The following is a 17,638-nucleotide window of genomic DNA, read 5'->3' on the forward strand; positions in this document are numbered from 1 at the left end:
TATCTGAATTTAGTAAAAGAGAATTTTAGGTCATCCAATCTTTATATCTTGGACACCGTAATCTAGACAACTTGGGTATTTCGTCTGGTTTTGTTGAGATGTATAACTCCAGATGTCGCCATTAAGACTGTGCGTTATTTCCCGCGAGATGCGCAATGTAGCGCGCGGCGTGCCGCGACTTGCTGAAGGCAACATTCGGGAATTTAAAATAAATGTTTGGTGCTTCACTAAACATCCGCCAGATGGCGCATGGAAGGACTTTATGAATGCTGAAGCAAACATGAATTTTATTTTGTTTTAAAACAGATATTTCATAATGAACGTGTTCATATGTGCTTCGTGTTATTTTCATAATGATAAAATGAGATGCCCAAATTCATGCTTTAAAAGTTTTTTATATAGTTTTTGTGATGTCTTAACAGGGACAAAATAATGAAAGACATCGCAATGCCTCGGTTTAAATAGTATTGAAATTAATTAAATTTCCTGATAGTAGGCTATCTGATAGTGTTAACTATGCAAATGTCCGGATTATTATTCATAATTACTTTAAGTGTAATTCACAAATTTACTGATTATATTTTGTTTTTATGTGTATACAGTATGTGTTTGTATGTAAATATATTATATAAGTATGTGTTTGTGCGCGTGTCTCATATGTAACATTCATATTAAATGCAATTCATGATAAGTGTATGTTGTTAAAGTATTTGTGGATATGTATGTACAGTATCGACGCGGTGACGCGCATAAACAGTTAGCGCGCTCTCGGGTTAAAGCGCACAGAGCACAAACTCTCTCTTCCTATAAATCCTTGGTAAGGGCATACAGTTAGCCCTGAGAACATCTTTAGTTTAGGTTCCAGGATCCCATCCGTTCTCGCGTAGACGGCGGAGCTCTGGTTATTTTTATTTTTAGATTTTAAGGTGTGTGTGTGTGTGTGTGTGTGTCCGCGCGCGTCTCATATACAATGTATGTGCTTTATATTATTTTCATAAGGATAAAATGAGATGCCCAAATTCGTGGTTTGAAATTTATAGTAAGTTTCTTATATAGTTTTTGTAATGTCTTAACAGGGACAAATTAATAAAAGACGCGGCAATGCCTCGGTTTAAATGGTCTTAAATGAATTTAATTACCTGATAGTAGGCTACCTTATAATCTGATAGTGTTAACTATGCGAATGGCCTGATTCGTGAATATGCCAACATGTGTTATTTAAAATGTTAAAATGTGTCGCCATCATCAGAAGACATGAATGAACTATAATGTGTGTGTGTGTGTGTGTGTGTGCAGTATATACAACGAGACAGCGGGATGGGGGAATTGGCAGAATTGAGGTTTAAAACTAATTAACAAGACCAAGCAGACGTCTCTGCCTAAATGTATTTCGCCAGCAAAACATAGAATAAATAGAAAAAACATGTTTAATGGTACCAATTAAATCAGACTTCATAATTACTTTGAGTGTAATTCACAAATTTACTGATTATACTATGTTTTTATGTGTATACAGTATGTGTTTGTGCGCGCGTCTCATATGTAACATTCAGATAAAATGCAATTCATGATAACACAGAGAGTTTCTGTTGATAAGTGTATGTCAAAGTATTTGTGGACATGTAATTATCTCAAAAAAAAAAATCTCAATTAAGAATGTCTTGAAACATAATGCAGTAACTCTATAAGCCCGCAATCTTATTAAGGTTAATTATTGCCAGCTGGCACGAATAGGTGACTTCGTCCCTTTGGCTACTCGCTCACTCCGTAGGCTCCCTGAACAGAAGAGCCTCAGATTTAAGAGGTTTTTAAAGTGTGGAGAGGTCCATTTCAGTTTCTCTGAATGTATAGGTGAGAACAGCTGATTCACACCTGGGGAGGGTGCGACAACCCAGGATTAATAGGAATAAGAGGCCCTTACTGCATAAATATTATTTAGTACGACAACATTCCTCCGCGCTCTGGAAAACGTTTTGGTGCGGTTGAGCGCTGATTAGACTGTAGGAAATGTAGGAAATTATAATGTAGGAAATTAAAAAGAAGAATTTTTATTTTGACTATTAAAAAAATTAACCTTTGTCTATTTTTAGGCGTGCCAGCTGCACCTTTTTAGTTATAAGTTTTTAATACAAATCTTATAATGCATGACTCTCCCCTTGTTAATATTTTAACTATTAATTTTACTATTTTAGCTATTACTATTTCGTTTACTTCCAAATAACATTAAAACAAGAATAAAACGTTTAATATATATTGTTGACTACTTTTGGGCCATGTAACGGGTTTGACTCTAGGTGCACGGGCGGCACCATGAAGCACGGACTCGCGGCAAGGTCTTACGGGAAAAAATGGGAAGAAAAGGGTTAAAGGAGTGAGGATGGAAAGGAAGAAATGTGCACGTGCAGGATTAATTGGCATGCGGGCACGGCCTGGTGAGCGGTGGGCAGCCACGTGGGCCCACGAGGACAGCAGCTCCAGCAGCTCCTGCCTCCGTCCATTCGCGCTGACTCTGCTCTCCGCGGATGGCCACACCGGCCCCTCCCATCTCTCGCTACATTTGAAGTCCCTGGGGCGCGTTCCATTTGCGCTGCTTGCATGCCGCACTTCCGCGTTATTGCGCGCGCGTTGCATTTGCACCGTGTAGTAAAATCCACTGTAACCCAACAAACCCCGAGGATTTTATAGCGCGGGGTGCAAGCCCGGGATCATAAGCAAGGATAGCCCCGCTTCTTCGCATATCTGAAGTAGTACTATATATATAGTAAAACCTTGAATTAAGAGCATAATCATTGCAATTCCCGATTTCGTCTGTCCCTTCCCTGTCCAAACTGACGCATTGGACACAGTTCTTTCTCAGAAGTTTAAGGGCGAAGGTAGGGAGCTTACACAGGGAGAGACAACCGATGCCACAATTGAACGGGGTCTCTTGCTTTTTAGTGGGCAGTAGAGGAGCTCTGTTATTATCTAGAAGAACGGCACTTCACATTAGTCATGGACGTTGCACACACATTGTGCACAAAGCTCTCATCCAAGGTGCTGTTATTTGGTGATTTTTGAGGCTGGTAACTTTAAATAAACTGTTCATGCCTAATGTGAGCTACAAAGCTATCTAATTACAGCCACATCGGTAATATTCAGCACAACAGCCTCAATGACATCAAGTGTGATATTGTTTAATTGTACAGCAACTAGAAATAGTCATTCCATCACCATCTCTGTCTTAAAGTTAAGCGAAGAAAACCTAAACTTCATTAAACTTCAAACCTAAACTAAAGACTTTTCAGTGTTGAAAAAGTGATAGCTGTACTTCTGACTTTTGAAAGTATTGACACTAGAGACTTCACCACATCACCAGGAAGCACATTTTAAAAATATATAGGAAAGAGTCTCTGTTAAGGTTGTTTTTAAAAAAAATGACATTTTTAGCTGCATTGCTGTCAGAACACTGTTAAAGAAAATAAATTAGCTGTAAGAATGCAACAGTGCTGTGGTATAAAACAAAATTATTATATTAGTTCAATCTTCACAGGAATGCTTTAAAAAAAAAAAACAACAACAACAATGCATTTATTTGAATTATTTTTCAACAACGTATATCATAGATCTTATCCTCTTGACAATTTTTCCTTTTCTGTGTTTTCACCAAGCATATGATGACTGGTACTAAGATGAGAAGCAGTCCTGCTGTCGCTCCAACAGCAATGTAAGGAGTCAGAGATGCTGAAAGAGAAATCATCATCATTAACCTTTTTAAACTTTCAACTGCATAACCCACACACAAAAAGCAAAAGAAATGTATTTTACTATACCTTTCACCGTAATGAACAGCGGTTCAGTGGGAGGGGAGGTAAAGGAGCGTGAAGACACGTTAACTTCATAAGTACAGCTGTAGTTTCCCTGATGAACAAAATCTGCCTCAGGAAAGAAGAATAGAGCTGAATGATTAACAGCTGACTGAGTCCTGGTGATGTTGGATCTACTGAGCACCAAGTGGAAGAAGCCTCCTGGATGCTGAGGTTCAGTGGAGCAGATGATGGAGAAGCTGTAGCCCCTTGTTACTTTTGGTCCATCAGCAACATGTAAGAAAATGCTGGGCTGCTGCAGGTTCACTAGAAAACAAAACACAGAGTTTGTCAGGAACGTCAATATAAAATCCAGCCAGTATAAATCTTACCAAAAATAAATGACAGAAATACACTACAAACAAAGGTGCAAATATTGTCTAAAAACACTGGTCAGGTTAACATTTTCTCTGCTCTTACCCACAGTGATGGTAATGGAGCTGCTCCTGGATGATATGGAGTTACTTTCCCTGTATGTGTAGTCACAGGTGTACTGGCCCTGATGTGATTCATCTACAGTCAGAGTAAATGTTGTTGTAGTCTCTGCAGTTTGCTTCTTTATTAATGTCCCAGTTTTATACAAACTGAAGTCTACAGAGATGCATGTTGGGCTGGGTGTGGTACATCTGAACTGAAGGACTTCTCCAGGTGAGACCACAGAGTTTGATGAGATCCAAGTCATTGTAGGACTCTGCAAATCTTATAATAAAACTATATATATTTAATATTTTTATGCATTTACTTTAACCAGCATTTTGTTACAATCAAGAACATTTTTAAAAGTCTTCTTTGTGTAATCTGTTGCATTCAGCCATGAAATTTATTTTATACAATTCTGTTCTGGGAGCACATTTATAAGTCTTATTTGTTCTTAAGTCCAACACAGTGGGTCTTATTCATCCATGACGCGAATATACAATGTAAAGTATACCAATCCAATTGACTATATCTCTGTCCCCGCACTGCCACCATGTCCAAATCGCCAAATTTTTAACCAGGCCTAAAAAATTAATCTTATACAGTGTTGTTTCTCCACCTCTTAATTGCAAGGCAAATTACAGATGCCATTTTATCTTAGAGCAAATTTTCCTAATAAGAAATAATGGAAACTCAGATTATTCCAGTTTGTCTTAAAGCTGTTTTCCAATGTTCATTGGATTGTGAACTCTGTACATAGTTCTCCTGGACTGATTCATTGGAACCGGTAAGGTTCATTTCTCCCACACCTCCACACGTGCAAACACAATATACCAGACTTTATATATTTTATACATTCACTTACAAATTAAATTAATATATATAATTGTAAATATAGGTATCCGGTGCAGCGCAGTGTCTATTTTTTGTACAATACAATACACACACAATTTCCGCGATTTGTTCATATCTATGAAGGTTTTTTAACTGTGGTAATTCGTAACTCGGATGTTCGTAAGTCAGGGACTACCTAAATTAATTGTAACTCTTTGGGGTAAAATATGAGCTGAATTGATAAAATCATACAATTTTAGAAAATTATTTTTATTTTTTTTTGTTTATGCACAGAAAGACATTTATGTTCATGAAATAAACAGCTAGTAATTTGATATAATTTAGTTTAAATGTTTTTCTCCCAAGGATTTTATACATTTATACATTTATAGTTATATAAAAAAATTTTACACGTGAAAAATGATATATTATGAAATAATAACTTACCTGAGCACACGACTCCAGCATCTTCATGATGTGGACAGTCCTCTACTCCAAATCCTCTGTGTGAGCACTGATCTATGTAGCTCTCAGTTCCTGTACACTGAACATCATCCAGCCAGGTTGGTTCACTTCCCTGACCGAAGCGGGCATTATGAGGAGCGCTGACTGCTTTACCACATCCAAGCTGTCTACACACCACCTCTGCATCCTTTAAGTCCCATGAATGATCACACACTGTTCCCCACTGGGCTTTGTGCTGGATCTCTACTCGACCACAACAGTTACTGCGACCATTAATAAGCCTGATCGCATAATGGCCTGATTTATTATGTAAAAAGAAAGACCTGGTTACTATTGACTGTTTTTATATGCTTGCTAATAAAAAAGAAAAAATATAATATAAACAATAAAGATTCTTTATGGAATAGGACAACTGAAATGCTTTTGGGGACTGCAAAATAAGTATTATATAAAACCAAATATTTTAAAAAAATGTGTTCGGTGCACATGAATGGAAGGAAGCAAGTGCAGGTAAAAAAAAGTATTCAATCAAATATGGTGAATCAAACATGAGTAATAATGTAAAGTCAGGTCACAAGCTATGGTCAGGCGAGCAGTATACAGGTTAGTCAAGAAGTCAAAATAAAGTTCATACACATGCAATCCAAATTCAAAGACTTAAATTCCAGAGTCAAAGGCTTGATATAATTAAGGGGTGAACTTACGAAAGCATATTCTGTACTTCACAAAGACTTGTAGTTTCTGAACATCCTTTAAACTATACATCCAGGAAGATTGGAGACAGGTGTCTTGTGTAATTATCACTCAGGTGACTTGGAAAGAGCTTGCTGGAAAGTATAGTTCATTCTGTGCCTTACCAGAGTTGTGACAGATCCCCCCTGCCTCCCTCATCTATGAAGTTTGCTAACACCCAGGATATCTACATTTGCCTAAATTCTTCCCACTCAGTAAGGTATTGGATTATACCTTGATGTTGTCTAGACTGTAGGATTGCTTTAATTTTATAAGATGGTTGTTCTTCGATTTTCAGTGGTTCTGCTGGTCTTTCAATTGTTGCTGTTTTGTCTAGTTGTCCTTCCCTGATGGTCTTTCCTAGGTGGCTAGAGGTGGTAGTGCCAGCTTGGATGTTGCGTTGTCTATTCTTCTTAAAACTTCGAAGGGGCCAATGAATTTGTGATATAGCTTTTGGCATACATCTACTGCTGGTGAATTGGATGTGCTTGCATTCCATGGAAATAGAGGTAATCGATAACTGTGATCAAGACACACTTCGGTGCTGGATTGTATTAGTGAGTTCTGTGCATATTTGGTCCATAGAAAGAATCAACTTCTTTGGTTTTCTGTACAGTAGCTTCTTAGGAATCAGCCCATTCTATTCATTTATTGTTGTTAACAACTGGTTGTTGTTATTTTTCTCTTTTTTAAATCAAGTAGAAACAACAATATAAAACAAACACACAAACAAAAAAGAAACACCATTCTATTCATTTATTGACTTGTGGGTGATGTCCGGACGTTAGGTTGAAGTCTTCCCAAACGTCTGACATAAATTGGGGACCACAGTCACTAAGTATTTTTTCATGGATGACAAAATATCTGAATACTTTTTTTAAGTACTTTTGTTAAATACTTTTGTTCACCCGGAGGCTGCTTTTATTATTGCGGGGGACTTTAATCATGCCAACTTAAAGACAGTACTCCCTAAATTTAACCAGAACATTTTCTCTCACACCAGAGAAAACAAAACTTTAGACCATGTATACACAAACATGGCTGAAGCCTATAATGTGGACCCCCTCCCCCACTTGGGACAATCAGACCACCTTTCTTTGTTCCTCACCCCTAAATACTCACCCCTTATCAACCGTGTGCAGCCGTCAGTGAAGAGCATCAAAGTGTGGCCAGCGGGGTAGACCTTACACTCCAGGACAGGTTTCTACACACGGACTGAAGAATGTTTGCTACTCAGGCCACCTGTGGCTCTCACACGAACATTACAGCACAACATGAATAAACAGCTACACTTCCTCTGTTCTGAATGACATCAACACTACCACAGACAGTGTCAGAACCCAGAAGCAGATTACTATATACTCAAATCAGAAGCCATGGATGAACAAGGAGGTGCGTCTCCTACTGAAGGCACGCAACACTGCCTTCAGATCAGGCGATGCACTGGCCTACAGCACTTCCAGGGCTAATCTGAAGAGGGGCATGAAAAAGGCCAAACACTTCTACTAACTAAAGCTGGATAGAAATTGCTTGTTCCTCAGGCATTCTATTAAAATTTGTGAAGGGGAAGATTATCAATATCTTTTTTGATGTCTCACCTTTTTATGCGCACAATTCTTCGGTTAAGGATGGTGTGCTTTGATTCCTTTTCAGGAATTGGGGCTTTATAAATGCAAGAGAGCGCATCAGCTTTTCTATTTTTTTTTTATCCTTGTCTGTAGGACAAGGTGAAATTAAATTGTGTGTAAAATAGTGACCACGGCACTTAACGTGCATTCATTCTTCTGGAGATTTCATGTTTTTTGTGATCTTTCTAAACAGTGGTTGGGTGTCAGCCCTTTCTAGGCAGTGTCTCCATACTTTTGATATAACTTTAATTGCTAAAAGTTTTTTATTTCATATGTCATAATTGCTTTCTGCTGAAATTACATTTTCAGTTTTTTACAGAATCTTTGTGAGAGGCCTGCTTGACTTAAAGGGTTTTAAAGGGTTTCAAGGGGGTTGGATGCTTTAGAATCGGTACTATGATGAATAATATCTTTAGGCTTTGAAATGCCATATCAGCTGCTGGAGCATGCTTAGTCTTTTATTTTTGCCTTATAGAAGGCTTGTCAGAAGAGCAACAACAAAGCTGATAGTTCTAAGGCATCTTTGATACAAATTTTTAAATCCAAGAAGGTGATGTAGTTCTTTGATCGATTTGGAGGTTGCCCAGTCCTCCACTAATCTATGATGTATCCCAGAAAGGAAACTTTCTTTATGTGGAATTCACCCTTTCACCTTTGACAGTTGGTTCTCTTGTAGTTTCTGAACTTGTGTTACAAGGTTGATGTGAGAGTGATTATGAGAGGAATAAATCAAAATGTCGTCAATGTACATAATGATACATCTTCCCATGTCTCTGAGGACATCATTGATGTCAAGAACTAACCTGAGGTGACCAGAAGACTTAGCTTTAGCGGTTAGCCCTTTGTAGCGTGAATGGTAAACCCAAATGTGGAAGAACACGAGTAGGCAGGATAAACACGCTATTTAATCTAAGGACTCTTACAAATGGGGAGCAAGGAAAAGACACAATCTAACCCGCGTCCTATAAATGCACACTCAATCAGAAAGCAAGACCAATAAAGTGAGTACTCACGATTCGACTAACGATTCCGACGAGACATAGCCCAAACTCAATGACTGAGCAAGATGCTATGGTTTGTTTACTCCTTTTATACTTCCTGGTTCCGAGTGTGCATGACAATTGATTAGGGTTTGGTAAACTGCTGGGCCGTTGGACAATCTATAAGGCATGGCACAATATTCATAGTGACCTGAGGCATTGCTAAATCCCATTTTCCACTCATCTGTATCTTTGATTCTGACTAGGTCGTATGCACTGGGTAGGTTTAATTTGGTGGAGATTGTGGCCTCTCTTAACTGTAACAGGGCAAAAGGAACAAGAGAGATACTTATATTTTCTTGTGACCTTTTTCAGTTCCCTGTAATCAATACAGAACTTGGGCATAGCCCACCCCTTTCTTGGAAGCTGGCTCAATGAGCATATGTGGAGGGTCGGACAAGTGTCTTGTGTAATACGTACTCAGGTGACATGGAAAGAGCATGCTGAGAAGTGTAGTATGTCCTGTCTCTTACCAGAGTTATGACAAAATAAGAAAACCAGATTTTTTCAATAGTTGTTTAAAAATGAATAAAGAAAGAAATTTTAGCTAGTTTTCTGATTTCCAAATTTGGAAACAAATTAAAAATATTAAAAACAAAAATAAGCGCTCACTTTTCATTTTGGTTCATTAGACACAAGTAGTGTAACTTGGAAGTTTTTACTTGTGCAGACAAACTATAATTTTATTTTCCCTGAACAGCATAAATAATATTTAAAGAAGGCATATGTGTTAACCTTTTAATGAACTACTGTATGGTTAAACAGCAGCACTTTCTAAAGCTGGGTTAATCAGCTGCACAGGGATTTTAGGGGTGTGGCATTTAGTTACAACATAGCAGAAAGCAGAAAAACAGTTTCTGTGAGCTCCACACAATCATACAAATGTCACTTTCTACAGAATAATAATCTTAAATAACTAAGTAACACAGTTCACAATATTTATGAACATAGACGATGTAGGAAATATTTAATTTTTAGTGTGTTTCATGATATTCTGTGTGCGTGAGAACAGAGTGTCTTTCTTTACCACGACACAAGCTGCACTTTCAATAAACACATTCTATAGTAGTTTATGTTAAAGGTCGTAAAACTGTGAAACGCTCGTAAATGCAGAGCTACTCCTAAATTTATATTCTTCTTTACCTTATCTTTTAAAAGCATTCCAGACTGGATGTAAACACTCCTGCATCCACCTTTTCTTTGGTTCTTTGTGTGTGTGCATATATATACTTCTGTCTCCCACAATAAACTTTGAACGTCTCACTGAACATTGACTTGTGTGCTTCATTGAGGGACTCCCTGAGCTCAGGCGGGACAGCAGAATACAGGCGGAGCACTGAGTAGACAAAAGGGGGTCTACCAAAATTCAAGAAATCCTTACAGCCAATAAACATCAGGAAAATTGCAAAATACACAGTGTACACACAGTGTTTGTGTGCGTCCATGTCATGTGACTGGTTGGAACCCCATTCACTGTGTTTTCTGTCAAATGGGCTGAGCTGTGTATTGTTTGGAATTATCTATTTTTTACTGCCACAAAGGGGGTAATGGCCAATGCAATCAATATTTAAACAAGATATATTGGTGTAATGACCTTTCAATACAAAATAAGCACTATGTAGTAAGTTAAACATCTCAGTCCAATTCAATTTAATGATGTTCTAAACTTCTAATATTAAAGGTTTCAAAAAAAAAAAATTAATACATTTTATGTAGTTCATAGAGTACAGTGGAATCTTGAATTGCGAGTAACCCTTGGTAACCTTTGGAATAGCCTTTCAGACAATGTTCGGAGCTCAGACACAGTCTACTAGTTTAAAAGTAGACTCAAGACACATCTTTTCAACCTGGCATACGCATAATTAATTCCAAAACCTCGCACTCCAGTATATCTAAATGCACACTCCTATTTAGTGCTACGGTAATTCTTTTCCACCTGTTCTTTCTTTCCCTACCCATCTCGAGGCATCTGGAGATTGTGCCAGCTCCATTAGGCAGGGGCCATCCTGCGTCGATCTTGAGGCATCCAGAGAAGGACCAGCTCCGGCTGGATTCTGCTTCATGATGGTTTGGATCTACACATGCTGCTCCCAGTTATCCAGACCTCCCCTCCGTCCTCTGCACCTGCTGACTCATCCCTGTGCTAAACTGGACTTCATGATAACTTGGACAACTTCTGTTATACTGAACTTCCAGCAGCCTAACACACATGGTGTCATTATAAAATTTCTGGTTCCTCTCGAGCTTGAGTCTTGATTTACGAGTACCAAGTATCATCTCGTAATATCATGTGGCATGCATGCTCTTCTTGTTTTGACGCAGAGTGTCACATGATCACAACTGAGCCAATGGTTCTTCTCTCTCTCTCGTGCTGCAGAATTGTGGTTAATCGTCTCCCATGCTCGGTTTCAGTGCACGTGCGCCACTCATACAGTCAACGCGCGTGTACTGTTTACTACTTTTGTCTTTTATAGCAGTGATTCTGTCAGTGTGTGCACTCTTAAATATCATTAGAGATGTTTCTTGTTAAAGAAGTTTTCAGATAAAAAAATGTGTGTGTGTGCAGTCCAAGGTTCCACTGTAATAAAAGTAAATCATAATATGCAATGCAGTGTAATCACATTCATTACAAGGTCAGGAGATGTCTGTACCAGAGCAAGTTACACCAGCATCTTCACCATGATTGCAGTTGTGTTTTCCGAATTCATTATGAGAGCACTGTGTGATGGTCCGTTCACTTCCACCACACTGAATATCATCCATCCATATTGGGCCACTTCCCTGACCAAAGTGGGCTTCTTGATGAGCGCTGACAGCATTACCACATCCAAGCTGTCTACACACCACCTGCGTATCATTTATGTCCCAGACATCATCACACACTGTTCCCCACTGGTTTTTATAATAGAATTCCACTCTACCAGAGCAGGAGTGAGTTCCACCACTTAACTGTATAGCAGCATCTAAGGGGGAAAAAAAATGATACATGTTAATATTAATGATTTCTCAGTAATCTCATTACAATGCTGAAAAATTTAAAACATTCAACAAGTATGAATCCATTTCTATCATCCATAATACCAGGATTTGTACATAATCAATATACAACATTATTTGCATTATAAAATAAATTTTATATCACATGCAATTTTAGTATTTCCCACACCACAGCCTTTGTTTTGAGTTTGTATTACTTAGCTTCTTTATTTATTCTATTTCTTCTCTCTCTCCTTTGTACAAAGAAATACATTATATTACAGTGGTGGCCAAAAGTTAAGACAACACCACAAATTAATATTTTAAAGTTTAGCTTGTTTAAATACAATGTGAGTGCGTATGTTTTCTAATATTGTTTATTTATTTAGGATGATAACTTTTTTTAAGTAAAATAATGCTTATGTGGAGTTCCTCATGAGTACCTCATTTTTCACTTTCCGCTCTGTTAAAGCGAAATGTCTAAAAGCTACACTGCTTTAAGCCTTGTGCAGCCGATTAAGCATGCTTCATCATCGGGTTGCACAATGTGCTTTCTTAAATAGGGGGAAAAATAAAAGAAAAAAATAACAGTGAAAGCTATTCAGAGGAAGTAAAAAAATTCCCTGGTCATGCCACTTGCATCCACGGAAAAAAAAACGTGTTGTATTATTTTTGTCACGAGTGCGGGTGTATCGGGCTGATGTTATCGGCGTGGACCTAAAAAGGGCAGGCATATACGCAGAGGGTTGTCAAAATAAAGAGTCTTTTATTCAACATAAACTAATCAGACAGAAACGAAACAAACAAAACACTGGCTTTGGAAACATAACACACACAGGGGTAGCTCCAGAAACCGAACTCACACCAGGGTAACTCTAGGTCCTAACACAGGCTTGAACACACACAGGCTCTAATGCCCATCGACATTAACACATACAGGACATTGTTACACAAGCTCTATGTTGTACTCACAACACACGCTCCTATGAGCGATACACACATACTCACCTTTGAGCGACACACACGCACTCAACACACACGCTTCTATTAACAACACACACACTCGTAGAAGGCACACAGGCTTAGAGCTTTCAACTAACGACAGCCTTTAACTAACGTTTCTCTTAACGGAGAAAGAAACAGGAGTAACTGAAAACAATAAGACACTAATCACACTTCCCAATACGCACAAACACAGGTAAACCCAACAATGTACTTAAATACATTCAACTCAAAAAAATAAGACTACAGAACCAGTTTAACATAAATAAACAAAACAAAAGCCCACTAGACAATATTAATGCTCGACCTAGTTTCCCAGAGCTAACAGCTTTTTATAAGATCTCTAATGAGCCACCTCGGCTCAGGTGAAGCTTCGTCATTACCTGACCGAGGTGCCTTCTGGGAAACTGGGTCTTCTAACAAAACTACAAACAACCACTTCCACAGTGCCCCCTAGGGGCAGTCCCTTATAATTTTGGTTTTGGGATTGGTTATTTAAGATATATTTTATATATATATATATATATATATATATATATATATATATATATATATATATATTTTTTTTTTTTTTTTTATAATAAAAGATACAATGGAACCTTGGATTACAAACATAATTAATTCCTGAAACTCGTAAGTTTGCTCGTCTTGCGGAACACTCGCAAACTGCAATATTAGCAATTCGAGGTTTCACTGTGCAATGCAATGTAAATATAATCACATTTATAACAATGACATGGTAAATGGCATTTCTGTACCTGAGCAAGTAACACCAGCATCTTCACCATGGACACAGTTGTGTTTTCCAAACCCTCTATGTAAGCATTGTGTGATGGTGGTTTCATTTCCAGAACACTGAACATCATCTAGCCATATTGGGCCACTTCCCTGACCAAAGGTAGCATTTTTATGAGCACTGCCAGCATTACCACATCCAAGCTGTCTACACACCACATGCGCATCCTTCATGTCCCAGTCATCATCACACACTGTTCCCCACTGGTTATTATAATAGACTTCCACTCTACCAGAGCAGAAGTTACTGCCACCAACGAGTTGTAGATTAGCGCCATCTAGAAAAGAAATAAACACACACAATCCATGTTTATATTACTTATAATAATGAATCTCATTACAATGTTGCAATATTAAAACAGCTTAACTAACATTAATCCATCTCTGTCTTTCCTAAAACTTTCTTAAAGAAGATGACAGGATTTGTAACCTGACATAATTAATAATTAATATGGTTTGCATTTCATAATTAATATCATATTGTATGCAAATTCTTACTATTTTTAACACATCATTGCCTTGGTGTTTTCAGTTTGTATCACTTAACTTCTTTATTGATCCTATTTCTCCTCTCTCCTTATAAACTAAGCACAAAAGCATCTTAAAATGCATCATATTACAGAAGTGGCTAAAATTACAGATGTATTACAGTTTTTTTTTATATCTGGTTAAAGAAATTTGCTAAATAACTGAAATTTAATAAAAAACTGACTATGTGACAATAGTATTCATCTTCTGTAGCCATGTCCAGAGTCATCTCCAGACCTAACGCAGTAGAAAACTGTTGGACACTGGTGAAGAAAAAAGTTCATCTGAGCATCATCTTCAGGAAGTGATGTAGCAGATACCAGATTAGTAAGCCTTCGCTAAGGGTCACACTCGGCCTATGAATATGCCATTGAGTTTCGGACTCTAGACACCTCAAGTGGTTAAAACAACAGATCTCTAGTGGACGTCTTCCAGGAGGGTTTGTCAGAGATGGCTAGAGATAAGTTTGTTTCTCAAGAGCTGCCCACCAACTATGGATCTCGTAGGTTGAATCAATTTACACCCTGTTCGAGACGACCATCAAGGAGATCGCCTCCTGCTAGGAGATCACCCCCTTCCAAAGCTAACAAACGTGTCCCTTTCTCTGAAACAAAGTAATTGGACAGGACTCACATCTCCAAGGAGGAACGGTGGTGCTGCCTAGAGAAGGCTTGCTTTTACTGTGGGCTTCAGGACACATGTTTAAGAACTGTCTGATAAAAAGAGGTGGCCCTCTAGTCAGACTGGGAGCACTGAAGTATGCGAATAAGGTGTCCATTCTTAACAAACATGCCTTTGATGCAAGCTCTGATTTCATGGTTTTACAACTATCTCATAGGGATGTTGTGTGGCAGCCTCTTAAAAGGCCGCATTTAGGTCGAGTGGCAAGATTGCCGATGTTGCCGACACAGTAATCAACCAAAGATTAAACAGAAATTTTAATTATAAAGTGCAAAACTAATCTGGAGACATAGCACAATTCTACAGCAGTGATGTTTGTAACATTTTGGACAACAGTTTTCATACTCATTAATATAATGCAAGATACAGTAAAATACCCTGAAGTGGTACATCACAAAACTGCATACAATATATGTGTCAAGGGACTAGATCTCTCTTTTTGCCCTACTGTACATGCAGAACCATTATTAAAAAATAAAAAATCTCATGCTAATGGTATTGTTCATTGGCTTTCAACCATTGTCCAAGTGTCCTTGAAAGTGCTGTGATAACAACAATTGCTAATGATTACACCAGTCAAATGCTTTAAAATGATAGGAGTGGTGCTTTTGGTACATGGAAGTTTATTCAAATGTTGATAATCGTACCTACTTTATTGTTAATATTGACCAATTGTGCCTAATTCTTCCTAATATACCTTTAATAGCTGTAGTTTGTGGCACCTCAGGGGTTTAAGTGCTCATTAGGTTTAAGTAAAAAGAAGTGCTATTGAGGTCTGGGCAGTGTTTGAGCCCTGGATTTGGTAGAGTGAATAAAATTTATTCAAATGGAAAAATCACTTACCTGCAAACAGAGATGTTCCAAGAACACTGACTATGGAGAGAAAATAGAGATGGGACTTCATTAAACGAACGACTTAAAAGCTCAAACTGGTTTTGTTTTGTACCAATCTTATATTAAAAATATACCATATTGTTCCCTTTCAAAGGCTACACTCGATGCTGCATGAAAACGCTATGGGAACATCTCTTTTTGTGTTGCCGGTTGTGAAGCATGTGTGTGTCAAACACGCCAAATTTTGGCATATATAACCTCGGTCAGGTGACGTCATCTAATGAAACGCACCTGCAGGTTATAAATAGGAGTGAACCAGAACATTCCTCAGATCTTTTTGTCTTCAAAGGACCGAATATTGTGTTTGCATGTGATGCGTGCAAGCGAATTTAAAAGTATTGACTCACCGATATGGTAAAGTTCGTTAGGAGATCCATGCTTCCGCTCTTTCGGAGCGCGATTTTCACACCGTTGTTTCGGTGCATTCCTGGGTTAAACAGTGCAATCTGGCAGACGTGCACGAGACGGGAATCCCCCTTTCTCTTGCCGGATCAGGCACTTCTTGTGAATGGATAGGAAAGACTTACTCTCACTTCTGCAGGTATTAAGTAACCTATGCGATCGAGCGATTGCGTTTCGTATTTGGCCGCGGAAGCAGGATTTCCCCAAGCGCTCGAAAAAAAAAAAAAAGACGACAGATTGCTGTCGGGTGGCGGGGGGAGGAGCCTCGGATAAACAGCACTCTCTCTCTCTCCCTTCTTTCTTGGCAACCTTCATGACGAGTTAAGTCTTTCATGGAATAGCCTTATTCATCCTGTGTTTTTGCGCCATCATCTTCGAATTATTCGAATGTTGTTGATGCAAAGGCGGGGTTATATGATGATGTCCCAGTTAGAAGAGATGCTTGGGCTATTTCTCCTGGGACATCATCCTCCCTTAAAAGAAGCATACACTCCCCACCAAGCCGTGTAGACTGACATCTTCCCTGGTGGGGAAGAGCTTCAGGCAGCTGATCAGGCTGGTGCTCTACTGCACACCATGGCGGTTTTGCAGGCTTACCAGGCTGACCTGCTCGAAGACTTAAGCACTGGCGAGGCTCTACAACGTCGTTCCTGGAATTACGCTGAGCCACAGACCTGTCTCTTCGTGCAACAAAGCAGACGGTCCATGCTATCGGCTGTTTATGGCTGCGATGGTGTTCCGCAGAGTTACCTGTGGCTAAATCTCACGAGAGAATCATGGATAAGGATAGTGCATTCCTCCTTGATGCCCCATCTCGCCCTCTGGCCTGTTTGGCAATGCTGGTAACGTCGCCACTAGGTTCGGGAGGCGAACTCATATGAACAAGCCTTCGGGAAAGTCCTTCCCCACCATGCTCAAGGGTCGGGACTGTCGGCCACCCAGCCCCGACTGGGTCTGACTCTTGCGAGTCGCTAAGCGCAGGAATAGAGCGTTATGAGCCGGACACCCCCTCGTAAGACTCGGGTGCGGCGCGACACGCTTTGCAATCAGCCTCGAGCTGAAGTGAGAGCTACAGGATCCAGTTCTCACAGCACCTTTCGCGTTTCAACGGCGTGGTCTCCACTTCTGTCAAACCAGAAAGGGCGCATCTGCTGACTCCCAAAAGGAACCGGGGGGGGGCTGCGTCCGATTTTGTATTTTCGCGGGCTGAACCGCTTTTCAAAATAAGACAGGTTCAAAATGTTGACTGTCAAAGTGATTCCTCTTAATCCAACCAAGGGATTGGTTGTGACAATCGATCTGAAGGACGCATATATTTTACACGGAAAAATTGCCACAACACAGGAAGTTCCTGATGTACGCTTTCCAGTATCAGGTCCTTCCATTTGGTCTAGCTAACCCG

General features: G+C 39.1%; 1 protein-coding gene across 1 annotated transcript in view; it reads right to left on the bottom strand.

Moving 5' to 3' along the window:
- Positions 1-3,583: 3,583 nt before the first annotated feature.
- Positions 3,584-17,638, bottom strand: part of LOC128544924 (deleted in malignant brain tumors 1 protein-like) — a 145,007-nt gene continuing 130,952 nt past the window's right edge. The window contains exons 20-24 of the mRNA XM_053515236.1: positions 13,695-14,009; positions 5,541-5,855; positions 4,263-4,541; positions 3,810-4,109; positions 3,584-3,720 (exon numbers count right to left, since the gene is read on the bottom strand). Of these exons, the coding sequence (XP_053371211.1) occupies positions 3,584-3,720; positions 3,810-4,109; positions 4,263-4,541; positions 5,541-5,855; positions 13,695-14,009 (1,346 nt within the window). The remainder of the gene's footprint in view (positions 3,721-3,809; positions 4,110-4,262; positions 4,542-5,540; positions 5,856-13,694; positions 14,010-17,638) is intronic.

Source organism: Clarias gariepinus, chromosome 16, assembly GCF_024256425.1.
Source record: "Clarias gariepinus isolate MV-2021 ecotype Netherlands chromosome 16, CGAR_prim_01v2, whole genome shotgun sequence".
In the NCBI taxonomy this organism is placed as follows: Eukaryota; Metazoa; Chordata; class Actinopteri; order Siluriformes; family Clariidae; genus Clarias; species Clarias gariepinus.